The following is a 23,909-nucleotide window of genomic DNA, read 5'->3' as shown; positions in this document are numbered from 1 at the left end:
ATGTAACAAAAGGTTTTATTTCACAGAGATCTGTAAATAAGTGTAAAATAGTTTGTCACAGCAGAGAGTTAGGAAGACAGACACATATTTTCTTCTCCACTGCTCAGGAGACAGTTTGTAATTTAATCTGGTGAAATGCATCATTCTTGCAGGTTTTGTGTGAATTGGTGATGTGTCAGTGATCAGTCAGTGGTAACCATCATTTGGTACCTTTCATGGCCAATGAAAGTAACACTGAGATGAGTAATACTGAGAGTATTTAAGACACTATACATAATAGAATGATGAGCAAAAAACAAACGACAAGGAAAACAACAAAATGAAAGTGCAAGAAAGGTACAGCTGCACAAAGACTTACACTGAATGCATGAGAGTAACAGAGAGAATGATGATGACTAACACCAACAGAGAAGCTGCAGAGGGATGATAAGTGAGTTTGTCTGCAGTGATATCACTCACAGACTGACTTCCCTTGAGTATATGGGGCTTGGTATTTCTAATGTTGTGAAAGCTGCCGGGAAGAACTGTGTAATGCACCGGAGAAGAAGCACAGGCTGGTTGAGATGATTTTGGACATTTACAGTCATTAGGTTGGTGAAGTTTGTATAGATCTATATTGTCAACAATGAAACACAATTTAGCAGCTCTTGGAATGACAGCACAGATAAAATATGGAATGGTGAAAATAAAATAAAGTAAATAGTGATGCAACTCGATTAAAAAAAAATCTAATTAATTAGTGGCTTTGTAATTAATTAATCTCAATAATCATGCAATAATCGCATATCAATATTTGACACAAGAAGCAACATTTTTCAATTCAAACTGATTTTGGTCGATGACTCAATCAATGAATACACATATACATATGTTTAAACAATACAATTGTATTTATTTATTTGTTTTTGTAAACTTCCAATGTTTTTGTAAACTTCCAATGTCCAACACATTCCAGAAGAGTGGTAAAATGGTAAATAAAATATCCATGGTCAAAAATAAACAGAACAGCAGTTCAACATAAAGTGCCATTTCTACCATCTAAAATGGTAAAAAGTAAAAAAAGAGAAAAAAAAAGAAAACAGAAACAAAAATGGTCCCTTAATTGACCTCAGTCCTGACCTGTTATTCTTCCAGTATCCTGAACAAAACTCGGTTGCAACATATGCCATAACAGTTTGATCATCATCTTAGTGTGGCAGATGTGGGCTTACTCATCTTGGCTCTGAAACCCATCATCTGGGTTGGCGACACTGCTTGCTTGTAATAGGACTAACGTTAACGTTAGCTCTGGTGTCCCTGCTCGCTGCTACATGTTTTGCATCGAGGTGATACCAGAGACTTGAATTGCTTCGGTGATATGTAGGCCAAGACAATTCCCGGTGGCCTGGGCCCTAAGTGGCCTGCCTGGCCTGCCTGTCAAAAAAAAAATTGAGGAGGAGGTGGGCAAATATCAGAAATTTAGTAATATTTTCAAAGCCTCAATCAGCAGCACCATGCAGTCAGCAGTGTCAGCAAGTGAGTTCACTGGTTCTTCTCGGCATTGTAAATTTTGCTGTGGTTTGTTGCAGTACTGTGATATCTCCCATTAGCCCAAACATAAAAGCTACTGCATATTCCAACCTTGGTTATACAGTAGGTCATATATGGGATTTCTTGGTATAACCTAGATAAAATATTAGTTAATATTATGTGCCGTGTTAAGCTGACAGGTGGCTATTTTAACACCTATGTTTTAATACCTGTGGCTCAGAAATAGCTGCAAAACTGCAAAATGAAAGGAAGTATAAACAGTGGTATAGTGCAAAATGATAGCAGTGTAAAGTGCAGACTCAACATTGAAAAAGTGGCATATGGGAGTATGAGAGGGTTATTCTGGGGTTATTCTTAGGTCTTAGTACTTTGTACTTAGTACTTCTGCACCTTAGTCTTGGGTGGGGTGGGGACATTGCTGTCTCTCACTCTCTACCAGTCACTGTCTCTGGCATTCTGGCAGCCACCCTCCTCAGTCCTTGTACATTACGCGGACGCTCCCCAGCATAATGGAGGCGGTGGTTGCCCCAGCAACAGAAAAGAAGAGTGGAGAAGGGAAGCTATCTCTTTATGTTAGCTATCAGGCAGGTAAGACAGCTGTGATGCCAGGTTTGACAGGAAATCAGAGTTTGATAACTCCCCACACTGCTGACTGTCAGAAGGCGTGATGAGGTCATCATGAGCCATACCATCTTCACACACCAGGGAGACAGGTGTTACACTGGGGGCAGTAGTCTCTGGTGTTTTCTTTTTGCTCCCTCTGAGTGGTCTCTCTAGAGTGATATGATTTTAACATGTTAACATGACATAGCCAGGTTTTCCTATGGCAGTCAGGAGTGTGAATGACGTAGTTGGTACCCGACATTCTGTCTTTCACAGAAGAACATGGACACCTGCTGTAGTCTCTCCCTGCAGCGGGTCAAAAAATTTCCCACAGTGATTTTATCAGGAGATCCACCCAGCAACTGCTCATGAACATGAGCTCATCCCAGTCTCTCCCCGTATCCATGCAATACTTCCTCAGCATGGATTTCTGATTACCAGTTTTGGTCCTATGCAAGGGGCCAACATAGTCCATTAGCTGGCTTCCCCACCATTTGGCAAGTGCTGCATGTTTTACCGAAGCTTGCCATGTCGGATTTAAGACTGAGACAGAAAAAATGCTGTAAAATGCGGTCATAGGTCTTAGTAAATCCTAAGTGACCAGCTCATTCATGCTCATGCACCAGCTCAAGTATGTGCTGTCTGTTGCACTGTGCCCCAGTCCTCCCCTGAACTTTCCCCTAGCTGCAGGGCCCACCGGCCCATTAATACTCCCTCCTTCAGTTTTTACCTCTTTCCTCACTGGCTTTTTCAGCTACAGCAAAACAACTGACAAGGGACACAGAGAGATGTCTCTGTGCCTGGCTGAGTGCAACCCAGTTCAGCAGCAGCGGGAGCTTTTAATGAGCTTGATGTCAGCTGGCCTTTCAATCATGCAGTGCCTCACATCGTCACTAGAGGGCCACCTGTCCTCAGACAGAGCTGATGCTAGCAATGAGCCAGACAAGTCTACTCCCTGGGCCTGAGCTCTGGTAACACTCATTGTAAAGACATTGGGATGTTTCTGAGCCATGCCACTAGGCTCTGCCTGTGAGATGGGGTCATCTATAACCTTGGAACCCGGATAGACTTTTCCCCCAGCTATATCGTTCCCCATGATGAAACCCACACCATCACCAGGAAAATGAGAGTGGACAGCCACAGGGAAGAACCTGCTTACCAGTTTGGATTTCATATAGACCAGATGGAGAGGCACAGGTACAAAACTCATACCCATTCCCCTCACAATGGTGCTCACATCACAAGCAGAGTTCATAGTGAATGGCATAGCACTGGCAAGGATAAACAACTGGGAACTCCCTATGTCACGCGGCACAGTGACTTGGCGCCGGTCCTCTGACTTACCGGTGAGTGACACAAATCCTTCAAAGGTAAAGGGCTTGAAACAGTCATCAGGACCACGAGAGCTGGTGGACGAGCCACCGGGACACACATTTTTAACCAGCCCTACTCCCTTCGGCTGCTTAGAAGCTGCCCCTGCCTCAGCCCCCTGCTGCTTACGTTCCCAGGCAACACAATCAGCAATGAGATGGTCAGCCTTTTGGCAGAAAAAACACAGTTTGTCAGCCTTCAAGCTGGATGCACTACTACTACGGCACCACTTGCGTATCAGCTGAGAATCGCGGAGCTCATGCCTGGAGATGACAATTTTATGAGTCAACACATAGCATAGCTTATCTGCCAAAATAGGGGCCTGCTGCAGCGCGTTTACTTTCTGCTTGTTCAAGTAAACATCTGTACGCTCTGACACGAAGTTCTTAAATTCCTCCAGTATCATCACCTCCAGCAGAGAGTCAAAATGTGAGTCTGGTTTGGTGTTTTCTTAAGGCCCCTAAAATGCTGCCTATAAGCCTTCAGCACCAACTCGTATGCTCTAAGGATGGCACTCTTTACCCTCTCATAAGTTAAGCTGTCCTCCATGGACAGAGAAGAGCAAGCCTCCTGACCCTTACTGGATATTCCTGTAACAAAATGGCTCAGACATCCTTTGGCCAGTGCAGGGCAGCAGCAATGTGTTCAAACGCACTGAAATAGACTTCCACCTCAGACTCAAGGGAAATTTTTTCACTAACATTGAACGCGATGGCAGAGTCAGGCCCCAACAATGTACCAGTGGGGATCTCAACCTGGCCTGATCACAGTTCTAACTGCCAAATAGCAGGTTGAACTGGGGCAGAGTGTATGACTTTTCCTTCACATCACCTTGTGCTACTGGTGTATGGCCTACAGGCTGTGGCTTGGTTGCCTCCTCCACCAGAGGCTGTGGCCGGCTAAGATGCCCTGCTGTGCTGGAGAGGCTCTCCCTTAGCGTTGACACAGGGGCAGCCATCCTGGTCGCAGGATCGACGGCTCCATGGCTGGCGGAGGGGGAAAAACACCACGCTCAACTAAAGCAGTGAGAACACCTGCTTTCAGCTCTGCCTTAACAAGATGCTGCTGCAAGAATATTATAATGCTCCGCGATCAAGTCAGCCTACGCTTATCAAATAAACTTAGCATGGGGTTAACCATGAACCCAGCTAAGTCAAAAAGTGCCATACTCACCATGAATAAGAAAAAGAAGAAGAAATACACACAGTAGTGGGGGCACTACACCATACCTCTCACTACTGCCTGCCACAGAGTTAACGAGCAACAGCTAACCCTCCTGCAGCAATTCAGCAGAACATAGCATAACACGGGTTCCATGTAAAAAATGTAAAGTGATACCAGTAATACAGTAGTAGTAATAATAGTAGTCATAAAAATATTAATTGCAAAAGTAGCAATGAAACTTGTAGAAGTACAAGTAATTTCTAATTATAGCAGCAGTTGTTGAGTGGGGTCAAGGAGCAGCAGGAAGCTTGTCATCGCAGGTCAGACTCTACAGTTCCAGAGGCAGAAGTACCTGCAGAAAGTGACTGAAAAGGAGAGAGAGACGGAAGAGCACATGACTATGGGAAAGGGAAGATATTGAGTTAGTAACATTTAACATGGGACAGAAAAGCTTGATGTGTCATGGGGAATCTCCCGGCAGTCTAGGCCTACTGCAGCATAACTAAGGGATGGTTCAAGCCTGAGCCAACCCTAACTATAAGCTTTATCAAAAAGTAAAGTTTTAAGCCTATTCTTAAAGATACAGAGGGTGTCTACCTCCTGGACCAAAATTGGGAGAAGGTTCCACAGTAGAGGAGCCTGATAACTGAAGGCTCTGCCTCCCATTCTACTGTTGGAAACTCTGGGAACCACCAGTAAACCAACATTCTGGGAGTGCAGTGTCCTAGTGGGATTGTAGGGAACTATGAGATCTTTAAGGTATGATAGTGTCTGACCATTAAGGGCTTTGTAAATGAGGAGGAGGATTTTGAATTCTATTCTGGATTAGAGGAGAAATATGGTCTCTTTTCCTAGTTCCTGTCAGTAATCGTGCTGTGGCATTTTGGATCAGAGTCTTTAGAGACTTGTTGGGGCAGCCTGATAATAATAAACTGCAGTAGTCCAGCCTGGAAGTAACAAATGCATAGACTAGTTTTTCTGCATCCTTTTGAGACAGAAAATGTGTAATTTTGGTGATATTACATGGGTGAAAGAAGGCAGTCCTAGGAGTTTGTTTTATGTGTGAGCTAAAGGACATATCCTGGTCAAAGATAACTCCAAGAGCCAGGGCAGTGCTGTCTAATAACTACTAATAACTACATTAGAAAATGTATTTCTGATGTGTTCGGGACCAATTACAATGACTTCAGTTTTATCTGAGTTCAAAAGTAAAATATTGCTTATCATCCAAGTTTTAATGTCCCTAAGGCATGCCTGAAGGTTTGAATAACTGATTAGTTTCATTAGGCTTCATTGACAGATAAAGCTGTGTATCATCAGCAAACCGAACACTCACGTTTGCCCCTGCATGAACCTACACACAACGCTAGCCTCACCGACAGAAGTCCTCAGTTTACCTGCCTAACCCAAACTATGCCCACTTATCTTTTGGAGCTTTCCGGGCTCGGGGCAACTTTAAAATGCTCCCCTCAGCGGTCGAGGCCCAGATTGCCTACCCCCTCAGAAGAAATTTTGCCTCCGCCCAGGATTCACCCCAAAAATCAAAAAGGAAAAATAACACATGAATGCCCAACGCAAGGGCTATGCAGCCCAGGTGGGCACTCACCTATCTACACTGAGGAAGCTGTTAAATGCAGCGAGAGCTAGACAATAGGTATGTGGGAAACAAACCTCACAGCGTCAGCCACTGGAGAACACACTCACCCAGCAGGCGGTTGCCAACCCGACTTCTCCAGCCTCGTTTCTGGGTAGATCCCGGAGGAACCCCCAAACTGTTACATCCCTGAGGCCAGCCAATGAATAACTTTTTAATTTAATTTTCCCAGGAGATGAAAGGAGGACCAGATGGCCAGGTGGTTGTACAACTAATATATATTTATTTACAATAAGAGGGAGAGGGACACAGGTAGACACTTATGGCCGTAACACTGTTTTTCATTCTGCTGGTTTTGGTTCTCATTGTCCTGTATCTCTTCCCAGAGAGCAGGGGGGAGAACATTTGATAGGGTCCTTTAAAATGCAGCTTCTTTTGAAGTCGGCCAGTGTGGATATCTGTGAGGGAGGGTAGTGTTGTGCCGCACTTAGATTTCCTAGTCTCATTATCTGATATTAAGCCTACTACAGTGGCATCATGAGCAAATTTGATGATGGTGTTGGTGGGGTGAATGGAGGAACAGTCATGGGTGAAGAGGGAGTAGAGGAGGAGGCTGAGGACTCACCCCTGTGGTGTGCCAGTGTTCAGTATGAGTGTGGATGAGGTGTGATGTCCCATCCTAAAGTTCTGGGGTCTGTTGCTCAGGAAGTCCAGTATCCATGTACACAGTGAACACCACTAAACTCAGGTTGCTCAGTTTCTGATCCAGTTTGTGGGGGATAACTGTATCAAAAGCTGAGCTGAAGTCCACAAACAGCATCCTTACATAGGTGCTGTCCTGGTCCAGGTGTGTAAGGGCTGTGTAGAGCGCTGTGATAACTGCATCCTCTGTCGATCTGTTTGCTCAGTATGCAAACTGGTGTTGGCTGAGGTCGGCAGGGATGGCAGACTTGATGTGAGAGAGGATGAGTCTCTCAAAACACTTATGTTACAGCATCTGGATGTTAGTCATTAAGGCAGTTCACTGTGTTTTTCTTTGGCACCTGGATGATCTGATTTGAGGCAGCTGAGGACTGCAGACTGTAGTAGTGAGAGGTTGAAGGTGGTGGTGAATACCTCTGCTAGCTGGTCTATGTAGTCCTTGAGGATCTGTCCTGTGACTCCATCTGGACCAGCTGCTTGACTCCGTGCAGAGTAGATCTGACCTGATGTTGGTGCAACTATATGGGGTCGTTCTTCCCTGGTAGTGTAGGATGGGTGCTGGCTTCTCTGTTCCAGCGGTCAAAGTGAGAAATGAAATATTTCAGAGCATGTGTTGTTGTCCTTAGCCAGTGAGAATCTTTATCCCCTGCCACATGTATCTGGTGTTGTTGCTGTTAAAGTGTTCCTCTATGCACTGCTTGTACCTACTTTTAGCCTCTCTGATGCCCCCCTCACGCATCTCTGTGCCTCTTTGTAGGCCTGCTGGTCCTCAGATCTGAATGCAGAGACCCATGTTCTGAGGAATTTGTTAAGTTGTATTAAGCTACGTTGTTTTGAGTAGCTCCTGTGTTTAGCTTGCCATTTCCAGCACAGTGCAGTCTTTGTCATGTAGTTAGTTAAATTAAACTTTTGGAGCTTAATGCATCTCCATGATATGATTAAGACCACACAGTATAAAAATTTTAGTATTAAAAGCTAAAATTATTTTTCACGTTAAAGAAATAACGTAATGCGATTTGGTTGACAGTAAAACTGAATGATGCAGTTTATATGTATGATCCAAAAACAGGTTATTGGGTCAAGAGCTCTAATGTACAGACATTAGATGGAAATGAATGGAAATAAAACCAATTTTCAGCACAAGGTACCAGAAAATATGAAAATATATGTAAGAAGGAATTGTTGGGTGTTTATCTTTAAGCCTGTTATTATGGATTTACAGCTGGAATGAAATTTCTTTGTCTGTGTTGAGGGCCTACAGTAATTCATGGTAAATCCCTGACCTTTTCAATGTCTCTTTATTATAGACCTGTCTGCAATAAAGATCTGTATGCATACAGATTGACTGCCGGCTGCTGTTCTCATTTCTCTTTCCTTTCTATCATATAGCCACTGGTGGGATGCACATCTCACGTTTCCATTATTCCTGTAAATGCCAATGCCAATCTTCTGTTTGACATCATGGGAAAAGTGGGAGGGAAACTAGGTGGGAGGTCTTGGGGTTGCAGGGTAGGGAGTGTCCTAAAAGAGCAATTCCATTATTGTGGGTTGAAATTATTTCACACAGATCTCAGTTTTCTTGTTCTGGCAGGCCATGGAGGAGATAAGCCTGCTGAGAAACAACAAGAGAAAAGCCTTTCTCTCCTTCCTGTGGTTCGTCTCTGAGTAGTGGATATTAAACAAGTGTTTTGCAGCTGTAAAGACATTATGTACGTCCTTCAAAGACTGATCTTCTTTTCTGCTGAAGAAATAATTCAAAATAAATTGAGCCTATTGAATGTTTGTGTGAAAGTCAGTAAATTCAGTGTTTTAATAGATATTCACCAGTTAAAGAGTTTGAGATTGTGTTGTGTTGTTTTTATTCAGCCTATCAAAAACCAAAAACAGACACTTGTTAGCCTGCTCTAACCTAAACTACAGGCTGTACTATCTAGATTACTACCTTTAATAGTAACCTATGCCAAGCATAGCCTATCATTACCTAATGATGTTATTTATTGGGGTACAGGCTATATTAGAAAAAGCCCCATGCAGGACTGACAGCCAGCATTCTCCCAGACTGAGGGAACTGATTCTGGTTACTCTTATAACATTTGCTGGTCTGACCTGGTCTTAGTGTTTAGCTCTGTTGCCTCACAGCAGAAGGCCCTCAGAGTCGATGGTCAGTAGTAGTCTGAAATCAAGTACCCATTGTTTCAAGTGAGTGGTAAACAAGCCATCCTTGTCATTGACTGCATTCTTGCCCCACTGGAATTGAAAGCTTGATTGAAGTAACAGCAGTAAGAAGGGGAAAGGGGCTTAGGAAAGAGTCAATTGTTTAATGTGAGGAACAGCCTTCAGTGCACTGCTGGGAGTGTAGTATACTGTACCAGTGGTCTCTGCTCTACTAATGGTGCTGACATGAGGAGAAGAGAAATAAATCTAGTGCTGGATGCTCACAGCACAGCCTCAGGGCTGAGGATCATATAACCAGTCAAGTGTGGGTATAAGGCCAATTATGTGCCAGGCAGAGGCAGACCTCTTCCACTCATCGTCTTCTTTTTTCTTCTCGCTGATCAAATTAGCCCCACCCCTCGCTGTATGTTAACATCTCACATTTTCACTTTCGTTCACTTTTCGATTTCAGTTTATGTTATTGTTGATCCTGTCCAGAAAACACTTTTTATTCAAAGTTTAAAATCATGGTCATACATCAGCTAAACTGATGAAAACCAAAAACAACCCACTGCAGTCAAAAACAGATTTTAGATTAATACTGATTTATGATTTTATATTATGATTAGGTTAATCTATTGAATTAAAGTTAGATTTTGTTTCAGTGTAACTTCCAGCAGTGGTTTGCTTCCTTTTCTACAGTTTCTTCTTGCCAATACTGTAATTATCAGAAAATCCAGATATCGTTTACTCCCAACTAGAGGACTGTTTTTTCCCATTTGGCTACTCAGAATTATGGTCTTAACAATATGCAGTGATAGGAAGTAACGTTACTTTGTATCACATTACAGTAATGTGATTACTTTTTACAGTAACTTTTAAATTTGTAATTGAGTAATTACTAAACCCAGTGACTCTTGGTCACTCTGACAGTCTGGGGGTCAGCATGCTTGTTTTCTTGAGCTGGAAGTGTGGGGAACCAATTGGCCTTTACCAAAAGAGGTGAGATGTGTTATGGATATTTGGAGAATATTTGGAGAAAAGTGAACAAATCCAATGACAACCAATCCGTCTTTGTATTTTATTTGCAAAGGTGAAAGGATTGCAGAGAGAATCTATTTCAGCTGAAAGGACAGAGCTCTTACAGTCAAGGTGTACTCTAGAGGGCTGACCCTGAACATACAGAGTGATACAATTTTATAACAAAACACGATTATTCATGTTTGATATTCACCAAGGATGCCCCAACTCCCAAGTGGAAGCAGACTGAACCTTGTGGTTAGAGAAAAAGTAAACAGTTCCTCCCTCTCGCTTCCATGTTCCTAAACCAGTTCTACCTGGCAAACCACACTCTGCTCTACATAGACAGGTAGAAAAGGCTATGCTTAGCACTAAAGTTCATGCAAAGTTTATCAGAGACTATGTATCTGTTGTCACCTCCTGACCTTAACAATTTCCCTGCTTTCTTAAGGGAACAGGAACTAAATTGAGACATTAAAGGAACTGAGGCAGACATAGAAGGAACTAAACAAGACATCTGAAGTAAAACACATTTATAAAAATAAGAGATACAGTTAAAGTTCAGAAGCGTAATAATAAAATTTGACTCAAAGCACCTCTGAGTGTCATGAAGTGCTACAGAAATTTGATGGATTACTATTATTATTATTAACAAGATGCAAACCCCAAGTAACATCAAATATGAGCAACACCTGTGTAGTCTACTATACATACTATATAGTCTTTTTAGCTGGCTTGCTAACTTTAGCCTGTAATAATGTATGAGTAAGTAAAAAGATATGCGGTGTACTCTTTTACTTGCAGTGAATAAAACCCAGCTGCTCATTATTTCTTTTGTCTCTCTGGCTGTTTGTGGGATAAGGGTGGAGGCACGGTGTGATTAGATGTGTGGCAGCCCTCCTGGAGTTTCAGCCTTGTTGGCACAGTGCCCTCCATGTCTCTGTCTCTTAGCTCTTCTCAGTAGGTAATAGGTGATGTAAGGTATTGTGAGTACAACCACCTTCCTTTAGTTTCTACATTCACCATCAGCCTGGAGATAACTGTGTCTTTCAGTGGCATGTCCATAAATTATGGTGAACACCTGTATGGAGCTGAGACAATGCTGCCTGCCAGGGAACTAATCCTTTATGGCTATAAACATGCTGGCCTCTGTGGAGAGCTGGATATGGGTGAAAACCCCAGCCCAGATGGATATTTAGCCTTGTAGCATGTAGCCTTTTGTCTACGTTCAATTACAAAATCAATTTACCATTGTTTTTCATAAGTGGCTTCTCCATCTCATCAATGACACTCTTTCTCTACATTAAATGAGCAATGTATTTTCCCATTCTCAGTCAAAGACAATAATGGCAGCCACTGAAGGTGTACAGATCTGTGACAGCTGTACAGCTGTCACAGATCTGTCTCTCATGTCTGGGGCAGTTTCTTGCTACCTTTATTGATTTGTATTGATCCAGACCATCTGTCCTACAGCTGTATGCTAATTTAGACTCTATGCTCTTCTGTTGACATTTTCATAGCTGTATCTCAGCTTTATTGAGTGAAACCTCTATTTAATACAGCCTGCTCAATGATTAAGATGCCATTTATCAGCCAGGGTTCACCTTGCAAACAGGCAGCCTCACAACACTCTCATCTAAAGCACAACAATAGGAGGTCAAATGTAGGAAGCACCTACCTGTGGACGACCAAGGGCATTATATGGAATTTGCAATTCTGCTTGTGTTGTCACAAAACAATAAACAAAGGTTTATTATTATTATTATTATTATTATTATTACTGCAGCATTTCCTAGAGATCTCACGTCAAAGGGGATTTTCAACCATGTTCAACCAAGCTTTCTTTTTATCATATTTAGAGCAAGGCTTTCCAAAATCACAACAATCAAAGAAATGTGGAATTGTGTAAGGTTACATTTGTTCATCGGACTAATCTAAATGTTAACTCTAATCTGATTCATATTTATTTAGATTTACATTTTTGAATCCATAATTTTTGACAATGCTTGATTTAGTTTAAAGGACTACATCCTTTGTTACACTGTTCAAATGATAACCTGGTAAAAATATATCCTAATGTTAGTCCAATGCGTACACAGTGTCATCAAGGTCCAGCCACTGCAGCTCACATGCTATGATGCTGTCAACTTTGAATAATTTTTGGAAAAAAAACATTTTTGAGGTCCTGTCATGCTTTTGTAGAAAAATCATAGAACCTTCTCCATATATCTCCAATGGTTTCTGCATCACAAAGGCAAAGATCTATTACTTCATTAATGGCCTGCGGATTTATTATTCTTCAGTGGAAATCAGACAAGCCTTCATCTTTTGATAACTGGTTTAGTGAAATGCCCTCCATGCTGCAGTTAGAAAAACTAAGATACAGTAGAGCCAGCTGTCAATATAATGATGTTATATTCATAAAGTGATGCTGAGTAAAGGAGAAAGGTCCCCTCTTTTTCTTCTTTTTTCTTGCTGATTCATACATGTACATATGTTTATTTTATTAATATGCACTGTTGTATATATATTGTTTTCTTTTTTCCTTTTTTTCTTCTTCTGTGTTTGTAAACTTTGTCAGTGGGTGTAGGGAATATATCTTTTTGTTTCTAAATGTAAAACTATCAATAAAGTTTTTTTTTTTTTTTTTTTTTTTTTTGACATTTTTCAGTGTCTGCATCTACAAAGGTTGCCAGTGTTGAAACACCGTTCAGGACTGATGATCTTCAAGGCTGAGCCATTTGTCACTTCAGCTAATTATTATGTTGCTCCTGTATTGACAGAGACTTCAGATGTTCTGGCTCTGCATCTGCTGCACTTCTAACAGGGGTTTTGTGCTGAATGTCAATATTTACTTAGACCTATAATTGTAATCTCATGAATCCAGGGGAAGTGCAATCACACTATTGAAAGAGAGTGATTTAACAGTAAGTGTGTATTTGTCAGGACATTAATATAGCACTCAGAAGCACTTATGTTTCAGATACAGTCATTTTCCTTAAAAGGAAACCTGACCATGAAACATCAACATTTTGAAATTATCCACAGTCCACTGCTTTTTTGATGGAAAGCTAATACTGTACCAAAAAAAAAAAAAAAAAAATTTAAAAAATAAATAAAAATTAACTAGTTTAGTATGATCACAGTCATGGCAGGATCATTCTGGTTTGTTAGAACTCCAGTCTTTCTGTTGTAGGCTACTTAATAAAAAATAAAATGAACTGATCTAGGAACATGGAGACCTACAGAGCAGCAGTCACAGCAGCAATTTATCGTGTTATTTGATGGTAAAAGTAAAGTATGACTAAGGGGGTTTGCTTAAAACCTGTCTTGATCATCCAGTTGCTTGTGTTTTTGCCTCAGATGCCAGCTGTGCCAACTTGAGTACAGTGTTACTGTTATAGTACAAAAGTAAAACATGTTGTAACGTGCTAAAAAGCCTTCAAGCAGTACTCTGTTACTCAGTACCACTCTGTTTTCCTGCTCATTACAGGTCCATGGGGTCGTTGTATGGGCAGTGAGTGTGGTCCTGGAGGCAGCCAGAGCAGGGCAGTATGGTGCGCCCATTCTGAAGGCTGGACCACCCTGCACACCAACTGCAATCAGACAGAACGTCCAGACAACCAGCAAAGCTGCTTCAGAGTATGTGACTGGCACAAAGATCTGTATGACTGGCAGCTGGGAGCCTGGAACCAATGTGTCCCAGTGTCGATGCGCAGTTCCGGGGTGCAGCGCCCTGCTGTGTGCACCCGGGGAGAGGAAGGCATCCAGACCCGTGAGGTGGGCTGTGTCCAGAAGGCAAATGGTGAGCCTACAGAGGATGCGATCTGTGAATACTTTGAGCCTAAACCACGCCTAGAGCAGGCCTGTCTTATCCCCTGTCCTCGGGACTGTGTGGTGTCTGAGTTCAGCCCGTGGACTCCCTGTTCTAAAACCTGTGGGATGGGCTTACAGAACCGGATCCGCTTCGTTCTGGCTCCGCCACTGTTCGGTGGGGCAGCCTGCCCAAACCTGACTGAGTTTCAGACATGCCAGCCAGGGCTCTGTGAGGGAGAGGAGAGCCTCTACAGCCTCAGGGTGGGACCCTGGGGACCTTGCTCTGTCCCACTGCCAAGACAAGCCAGACAAGCTCCCAAACCCCTCAGAGAGAGTGACAAACCATCCAGGGAAAGCGACAAACTCTCTAAAGAAGGTGACAAACAGTCCAGAGAGAGCGAAAAACCATCCAGAGAGGTTGTCAAACAGTCTAGTGAGGGTGACAAGCAGTCAAACCGAGGGGACAAACAGCCAAAAGAAGGAGACAAATGGTCCAAAGAGGGTAATAAACTGTCCAGAGATGTTCACAAACCATCCAGACCCAACAGAAAATTGAGTAGGGCAAACAGGAGACCAGACAGGCCTTCCCGACAAGCGGACAGACCCAAACGTCAGAAAAAGGCTAAAAACAAGGAGAAAAGGGAGAAAATGAGGGAGAAAATCAGAGATAGGTTAAGGGAAAGGGGCAAGTCAAAGGATCCTGAGACGAGAGAACTCATCAAGAAGAAGAGGAACAGGAACCGTCAGAACCGGCCAGGAGGAAAGTTCTGGGACCTGCAGGTTGGCTATCAGACCAGGGAAGTGTCATGTGTCCATAAGAGTGGGAATGTTGAAGCTCTCAGGTAAGAATGACTGAAATAAGTTTCATCATGTGTCACCTCACAGACTCTGCCATGTCCATGGTTCCATCTACAATGATGTATTGCTTTGCTGTTAAATTTTAATATGTTTTGTGAGAGAATTTTGGTTTGTTTTCAGTTTCCTAAGAGGCTACTCTGGATAATAATTTTGAGGAATAAGGGTTACGTTTACATCAAAGTTGAGGTTTTTTTTCATCATTAGGACTTTCAGGTTGTTTGAATTAGGTTTGGGTACATTTTTTTAAGATTAAAAAACTTCAGAGATTGGCTTTGGTAAATGACCTGTGATTTGATGGGTATTTCAACACGTTTTTTCTGGCACCCTCATCACCAGATTTTTATAATTTTTTAAATGTTTTTTTTTTTTTTTTTACCACAGTGCAGTTTATTGCAATCATTGCACATAGGGCAGGAAAATAATGAACAATATACAACATTAAATATCACTGTTTTTAATTTGAGTTTTTCGAGTCCTTTGACATTCCCATGATAACGTTTGCATATGTAATATACTTTAGAAAAGCCCTTATGCCTGTAATGTCTTTAACTATCACTTCATAATCATACACAGCAGCAAAAGACTCATGCATAGCATCAGTTAACTTGATCGGCCCATGTCTGAGTCTTTCATGACAAATTGACCTTTTTTGTTCAAAGCATACTATGGTTTTAAGACTTCATGGTAGACCAAAATGTCAGATAATTATCCCTAGGAATTATTTTATGCTGGACAATTCCTCACCTCAAAGTTCAGTGTCAGTATACAAAGTGGCTCTGTTTGTAGTGTGTCTTAAAGTAAATATGTGGTGGATTTCATGCTGGAGAGTGGTATTAGTCTTCTGTCGCAGACATGCAATCAATGTTCACTACTTTTTAACTGTAACAACTGCCTTTCCCTAACCTAAGTATTTTTGGTTTCTTAATACAACACCAATTTATTTGACATAACTACGGACTGTCTCTAACCATACTGGGGTGTGGTGGCGTAGCAGTACACTGTACTACACAGAAAATACACAGATCTTGTGGGAAGAAAGAATTTTAGAAATGTTGGTACTGAATGTTAAAAACATTGTCATTAAACATCTCTTTCTTTAAACAAAATTCTTTGCTTTAACAAATGTGGCTTCTTGTTGTTGTGTCAGATTGCTGCATGCTTCTATGCGCTATCTGTGGCACCACAAACTGTGGTTGAAATTGTCAGAGCTCATAACATTCAGTCATTCTGAATTTGTTGTGAAACCCTGCAAGCCTTCAGTTTTATCTCTGTTTTCTGTCTTGAATCTAGTATTTACATAGAGCTCAGATAATCCAAAACCCTACATGATGGCTAGAGTTTAATTAGTGGACTGTGTCTGTGATTCTTCCTTGTCATAAAATGACACAGAACTGATATCCATAAATATCCATCCATAATTATCTTATAATACCACAGTCATAATATAATAATTTAATAATGAAGATTGTGAATAAAATTGCTTTCAGTTTTGGTTTCAGTGTTCCGCATCATTTTATCTGTTCCACTCCCTCAGTGTACATACAGCTTCTCCCAGCTCAATAACAATGGATATGTTCACCAAAGCTTCACTGTCAGATCCATCCAAAGACATACAGTCTCTATACATGTTTTTATTCAGTCAGGTCAATGTCCATGACAGCCATGTTCTTTGTAGGGAATTAATGGCCTCATTCTGTCTCTCTGTTCTTGCTTAACTCTAATACAGGCCACTGAGTAGTGTCCATTACTCTCTGAGAAAATCAGGGCTCTTGTGGTTCAGTTCCTTTTAAAGCCTCAGAGAAGGTCAGAATTCATACTCATACATAATTCAAACTTCAAGTGAATGCCACTCATCAAGCAGAACTCTGATTAATATCCACTTTTGGAATATTTACATACAGTTATTTAGCCACACACTGAATAAAAAGCCTCAGATGGGCTAACTTGATAATGATGGCAAGCGTCGTGCTCAAAAGACGTTAAAGTGCATCCTCTCAGTTAATGTTGGGATTATACACCTATTACCAACAAAGTAAAATGTATAATTAAAATCTGTTCATGTTCGAGGAGCAATTTGCTCTCAACATTAAAAGGTTTTGTCGAGTGTTTTTCCCATATTCATGGAAATACATGGGGTCGACTAATAACTGGAACGTAATCAGTCACGTCAGTGGACTCCTATGTGTAATGGAACCGAGTTTACCACTACAGCAAATAATCAGACTCTTAGTAACTACCTAGCAACAGAAATGATTTTCTAGTCCCAGATGAGTGAACTCTGTGCTGACGTTAATGCTTTATCGCACAATTAAATGCTTACTTTTATTAACCACATTATAACAAAGATTCTACATTTTTTTAATCACACAGATGTAGCTTCTGCAACCACAGACTTTTACATGAATTTTAGTTATAGCATACTCCACCTTGGATAGAAGCTGTGTGAACTGCCATCTTCAGATCTATAGATGTTCTGTGGGCACTGTTGTGCTGAAAGGTGTTTGGAATTAAATTTTTGTCTCATGCTCATGGGAACATTCAGAGCGTTACCCATGCCCTCATCTATGCCTTACCACAATTTTGATCAATTCATTTGGACGCCAAACAGATTCTGGCAAACAGGATGCATTTGACCACAATTTGGAGTACCACAGCAAAGAGTCTGAATACTGATTTCTGATAAATTATCAAAAATGTGCTCTCACATTGTAATTATGGGTTATTGATTGTAGATTGATGGGCAAAAACACAACATAACACAATAAAGTCTGCAGAAAGTGAAGGGCTCTGAATATTTTGTGAAGCCACATACTCTCATATGCCCAAATAAAATGAATCAAATTACTACTTCAAATCAACTGTACAAATCAACTATTTTTGCTCAGTGTTTCTAGTGAAAACAATGGAGTGGGTATGATGACAGCAGCAGTAAATCATAGTCAAAGTTACAAAGTCCAAACTGTCAAAGTCCAAAGTCCATAAAGCTTCATTTACCATAATTGTGTCTCGACAGTGAAAGAAAGAAGGAAAAAAACTAAAAGAGCAGTCAGAGTTTGTTCACAAAGATTTAGAAAACCTCTAGAAGTTCAGGGAAACATGGGAAAAAATGAACTGAAAAATGAAAGGAAAGAGAAGCAGAAAAGAGAAGCAGTGTGTTATTATCCCAAATGTCCAATTAGCCTCTACAAACCACACAGTGAGGAAAACAAGTGTCTTTCAGCTCTGCAACAATCCTATCATCAAACAAAGCCATGGTGCTGTGAGGCTGCTGCTGAAAATATGGATAACAAATTGTTTGGGCTTGTAATGAACAATTTTGAAACCATGTTTATCTCATTGGCTGACTCAGACAAAGAAAAGCTGTAGGACATACAGTTGTACTTCACCAGACTCAGTGTAATCCCTTCACTACAGTCACTGTATTGACAACAATGTAGAGGGAGTTTGTTTCTCTCTGTCTTCCCCTCCCCTTTCTGTCTTCATCTACAGTTGCATACATAGCTTTCTGTGCCCATTGTTGTGTCAGTATGATGCTTGTTTTCATATGATAAAGATAAGCAGCGTATTTGCAGGTTTTAACCATACTCCTGTTATATCTGCATTTATATCTCCATTTTTTGTACCTCTGTCTCAGGGCATTTTCTCTGCCCCCAGGATTTCCTAAACCTGCCACACATGGGTACTGATTTTAAATACACTGATTGAAAGATTTCTGGGGACACACTTATAATCCATAAAATTACATTACATCCATCCATTACATCCATAAGTGTGTTACAAGCAATGTTTTTAAATGGGAAATTGTAGTTGTGTAGTTGCAACTTTTATAAAACCAGCAGCAGGTATATTAATTATTGTCTCTGTTTTTATCTTCTACAGCCTGTGCTCTCAGGAGACTTTGCCGGTGACCTTCCAGGCCTGTGTGCATGACCAAAGACTGTGATGTGACTGAATGGTCTGAATGGTCAGCTTGCTCCAAGGAGTGTTATGACCCCAATGGACCCAAGGGCGAACGCACTCGCACCAGAAAAGTGAGCCAGTTCCCAATCGGTGGAGGAGAAGATTGCCCAAAGCTGGAGGAGAAGGAGCCCTGCAGCCCTCAGGGAGATGGGGTGCCACCCTGCACTGTGTGAGTACAGAACAGAAAGAGTAATATAGCTACAGTACAAGTGCTGCTAGTTTGCTAAAAGTTGAGCTGATGTACAATTTTCTGTATCTAATACTTTTGGTGCTAAAAAATAAAAATGTGATTGGTTTATGGAAAGGTTATTATGATATTGGCCATGCCATCTTTTCACATTAAACTCTTTCCTTTGTTGACAAAAAAAGACTTTTAATTTGTGATACTGGAGAAGCATGAGGGAGATGGGCTACAGTGTGGCCAACCCAATAATCAACCATTAGAGGAAAACTTCACAGATTTTCAAAGTGACTTCTATGGTTCTAGTTTGGGGAGTATGGATAGCATTAATCTCTCCCCTGTCTTCCCTAAATTAAAATATCTCTGTGCTTCTGAGAGAGTCCTCCAAATGACAGGGAGGATGGAAAACTTCAGCCTGCTACTATCACAAGTCTACATTCTGTACTTATTTGACCCCAAGGATAACCATAGGCCATGAGATTGGTAATGTTAGCTTTCACTAACTTCAATATTCATTCTAAAAGAGACAAAAAATACTAAAACACACTTTGTGGGGTCACCCCCATAGTCAAATGGTTAGGGCATGTACCACATGGGCCTTAGTGCCCTGAGCAGCTGATCCCAGATTTGACTCCTGATCAGGCCAGACCTTTACTGCATGTCACTCCCCTACTCTCGCTCCCAGTTTCCTGTCTCTCTCTCACTATCACTGTATCAATAAAGGCTTAAAAAGCCCAAAGAAATAATAGTTATAAAAAATACACTTTCTATGATTATTATATGATTTACATTTTCCAAAAGAAAGAAAACACTAAGAATTACATCAGAAACACACTCTGTGCCTGGTATCCTCTCACTGCCATGTGTGTGCTACTGAGTTGGTGTTTACTCTTTTCAAACAATATTGACTGATGCCATATCTAACATTTGTTTGTTCAACAATGAGAAACACTTGAACAAGACAATGAAGTCAAAGTGATCTTTACTTTTTCTCCTCTGATACACAGTCTGAACTTTAGATAAAATGATGACTATCACATGCCTTCTTCATTCAAATTCATCTGAATGCAAGGCTACAAACGTAGTTTAATCTTACAAAGTCAGTGATAAAAATAAATATAAAATGGAGTTACAATCTACTGGGAAAGACCGGGTATAAATATGTGATTTTCAGTAAATCACCATCATTTGATTTTAAATTGAGGTTTCCTGAACCCTGGAACAGAATCTAGAGGTTCTGGTGTCACTGTACTGTGACTCTCTGTAATCCATATTAAACAGTATATCCGTGTCCATCAACTCCTGCTGCCCTCTGTTTGACAGACAGCAGGAAGACAGGCAGCAGTTTGTTCATGTTATTGAAGAACTGCTCTGGTTGGTTCCCATCTGTGCAACTCAAAGCACCAAGATGCAATGGTATCCCAGGAGTCTCATTGTCCTGCAGCAGCTCTGAGAGAGACAGAGACCTTGCTCATGAATATGGAGCCTTTCATTGGTGACTTCAAATGAATTCCATTAACAAGAGATGGAGGCAGGGTTTACATTGACCTCAGGGTGGAAACCACAATGCTTTATTGCTGAATCAGACTGCTGCCAATTCAGTAACCACACACAAACCCAGCTATGAATAGCTGTGCAATTAACAACTGCCTTTCAGCATCGAAATTGAGTCTGGGACAGAACTCAGTAGACGGTCTGGTTAAATTGCAAATCCTGAGGTGTATTGAGAACAGTCAATGGTTAATAACATAAAAAATCTGTGTAACAATACTGGAGAGGTGTCAGTTACTGTGACTCACTCAGCCACACACGATGTTATTCAGTGCCTGCAAAAAGCCATCCACACTGTGAGTTATGACAAAAACTCACAATGATGGGGCGCGAGTGAGCAGGCCATGGAGTAGGTTGTGTTTTTACTTGCTCTCCCACCCTTGTTGAATTTAAATAATATACGCTCGCTTTTTACCCGCACTGACGCTGCCAGGTAACTGATGAAAATCTCAACGATGGTTAAAAACAAGAGACAGCCTCAAAAGATGCAAGACAGCCTTCCGGGGAGCGAAAGTGATAGTTTGCCGAATGAGCTAGCTAGTGCTAGCTCACCTGGCTCTCTTAGCGCCAGTGATGGACTTGCAGGACACATCCATGGAGGAAGACTCCTCAGTGTCCATCCTAGAGGCCATTAGACGAATGGAAAACTCTATGATTATAAGGTTTGACAACTTGGAGACGTCTCTCGCTGGCGTAAGAACTGCTCTGGCCGCAAACTCATCTCGCATAACCAGCCTAGAGGAGACACGAGAGGAGCACGACGCGCATTGCGAGGAGTTGCGTGCCCAGAACAAACTCTTAAAAGCTAAACAGAGCGATCTCGAGGGCAGATGTAGAAGACAAAATATTAAAATTGTTGGTCTGCCTGAGAAAGTCGAAAAGGGACCTGTTGCTTAAGCTTCTGGGGGCAGACCACTTCCCTTCCCACGGGATCAAGGTGGACCGCGCTCACCGCATCGGCCCGCTGAGCAACAAGCCACGCATCATGATTGCCAAGATACACCACGACCAAGTGAAAGAGAAAATAATGCAGATAGCCCGCAACATTAGCCCGCTAAGCTACGAAGGACAGCACGTCAACATCTTCCCGGACCTCACTGCAGACGTGATTAAGGACCGCAAAGAATTTGACGACACCAGGCAGAAACTAGAGAGAGGCTGGCATCCGTCATGGCTTCCTGTTCCCTGCCCGGCTTATCTTCACACATGAAGGTGCTACCAAAAATATTTCACTCACCGCAGGAGGCGAGCAGGTACGTCGGCACACACATCCAAGCTGCTGCACCTGGAGCCACGGAGTAATCGGACATGTATGGAGCCCGGGATGCCGTCTAACTCCTTCCTTTCATTTTTCTCCTACGAACAATCTTTGGACAAAATCTCCGGTAGAGTACATGTTGTTGCTGAACACCATGCTGTTACTCCCTCACTGGTTTAATGTTACATTTAAACTAAGTAATTGTGCAACACCCGGGACGCTGTCATTATGACTCCTTCATTCTCTATTCTTATGTACATTCTCAATTTTAAAATAATTCCCCTGGGTTCAGGGATACCTACTTGTAATGCGAAGTTTTAGCGTTCATCGTCTTTCACTTCCTTCTTTATTCTAACCCACACGTACTGGAAGTCGTCAGTCTTAGGGTTTTTGATAATACATCTTGAAATAGCTGACACCAGAGCGTTTTAACATTTGCCTTATCACAAAAGGGTGATGTGAGCAGAAGTTAGTGATTAGTGTCTAGTTTTCTCTGTTAGAAGTTTACTAGATTTATGGGAAAGCTCATTGCCCAGCAGTTCCACTACAATGGGGGTTTTACTTTCTCCCCTTTGTTTGGGAAAGGGGAAACAGGGAGGGTAGGGTATAATTCTTTTTGTTTTAGTTTTATGTACTGTACTCACAATATCTTGTTTGTTTACTATGGTATCCTGTATTTTTGCTGTGTGTGGGTGTCATGAGTGGTCCTAACAACAGTTCTAATGGAAATAATACTATTAGTCTAACTTCTTGGCATGTTAGGGGTCTGAATAATCCAGCTAAAAGAGCGAAAGTATTTTCTCACTTGCAGGGCGTCCATTCTGATATTATGTTCCTACAGGAGACACATATTAAACACACAGAGGCCCTGAAACTAAGATGCAGCTGGATAGGACAAATGTTTCAGTCAACTTTTTCAGCTAAAGCACATGGCGTAGCCATATTGATTAAAAAGAATATTCCTTTCCAACACATATCCACCAAAAGTGACCCAAATGGTCGCTTTATATTGGTGACTGGCACCATCCTGACGCTTCATGTCACCCTGTTAAATATATATGCATCAAACTTTGACAACCCAGGCTTTTTCCGTGGTGCTTTCAGTCTTATTCCTGATCTAACCACAACCAACTTAATAATCGGGAGACTTTAACTGTATTTTAGATACATTTATGGATCGATCTTCTTCACGCCCGATCAGTCCTTCCGATTCCACTGTTGTACTCAACAATTTGATGAAATTTCTTAATCTTGTTGACATCTGGAGAATTCAGAATCCCACCAAAAGAGAATATTCCTTTTTTCCCCAAGTCCACAGCACCTATATGAGAATTGATTACTTTTTAATTAACTCCAGATTGGCATCAGTCATTTCTTCATCAAAATACCATAATATCTTAATCTCAGATCATAGCCCTGTTACTATTGGCATCGATGGTGGATGGAAAAGGGCCCATTACAATTGGCAATTTAATCTCAACTTACTGAAGGATGAAATATTTTATGAAAAATGTTCATCCTTTATTAAGGAATATGTGGCTTTCAATGATACAGGGGAAGTTTCAGACTCAACATTGTGGGAGGCTTTTAAAGTAGTATTAAGAGGATTTGTGATATCATATGAAGCCACACAAAAAAAAGGAAAGGAGACAGAGGTTGTTAGAAGTAGACGAGCAACTCACCTTACTTGAAAAACAGTACAGAACAACTCTATCTTCACATGTACTTAAGGATATTGTAAAACTGAAACATGAATATAATAGCATACTGTCTAAGCAAGTTTGCACTCTGCTTTTGAAAGTAAGACGTAAACAGTTTGAACTGGGTGATAAACCTGGACCCTTGCTGTCACAACAGTTGAGGGGTGCCCAAGCCAGTAGGGCTATTCATAAGATTAAAACTCCTTCAAGCTCTCTAGTTACAGACCCTTTTCAAATTAATGATAGTTTCAGGAAATATTATGAAGAATTATACAACTCTCAACATCTCACAAAGGAAGAAGATATCCTTCAGTTTTTGCAATCTCTGCCACTTTCCAAATTAGATTCAAAAGCACGAGATGAGCTTAATACAGAAATATCGCTACAGGAAATCTTCACGGCAATAAAAGAATTCCCAAATGGTAAGGCACCTGGCCCTGATGGCCT

General features: G+C 41.3%; 1 protein-coding gene across 1 annotated transcript in view; it reads left to right on the top strand.

Annotated features, from left to right (window-relative positions):
* Positions 1-23,909, top strand: part of thsd7aa (thrombospondin, type I, domain containing 7Aa) — a 152,314-nt gene that overhangs the window by 47,521 nt on the left and 80,884 nt on the right. Inside the window, 3 exon segments of the mRNA XM_051078823.1 lie at positions 13,632-14,796; positions 18,692-18,737; positions 18,739-18,941. Of these exon segments, the coding sequence (XP_050934780.1) occupies positions 13,632-14,796; positions 18,692-18,737; positions 18,739-18,941 (1,414 nt within the window).

The sequence above is a fragment of the Lates calcarifer genome, linkage group LG3 (genome assembly GCF_001640805.2).
Source record: "Lates calcarifer isolate ASB-BC8 linkage group LG3, TLL_Latcal_v3, whole genome shotgun sequence".
Classification (NCBI taxonomy): domain Eukaryota; kingdom Metazoa; phylum Chordata; class Actinopteri; family Centropomidae; genus Lates; species Lates calcarifer.
This window is presented reverse-complemented; position numbering and strand designations above follow the sequence as displayed.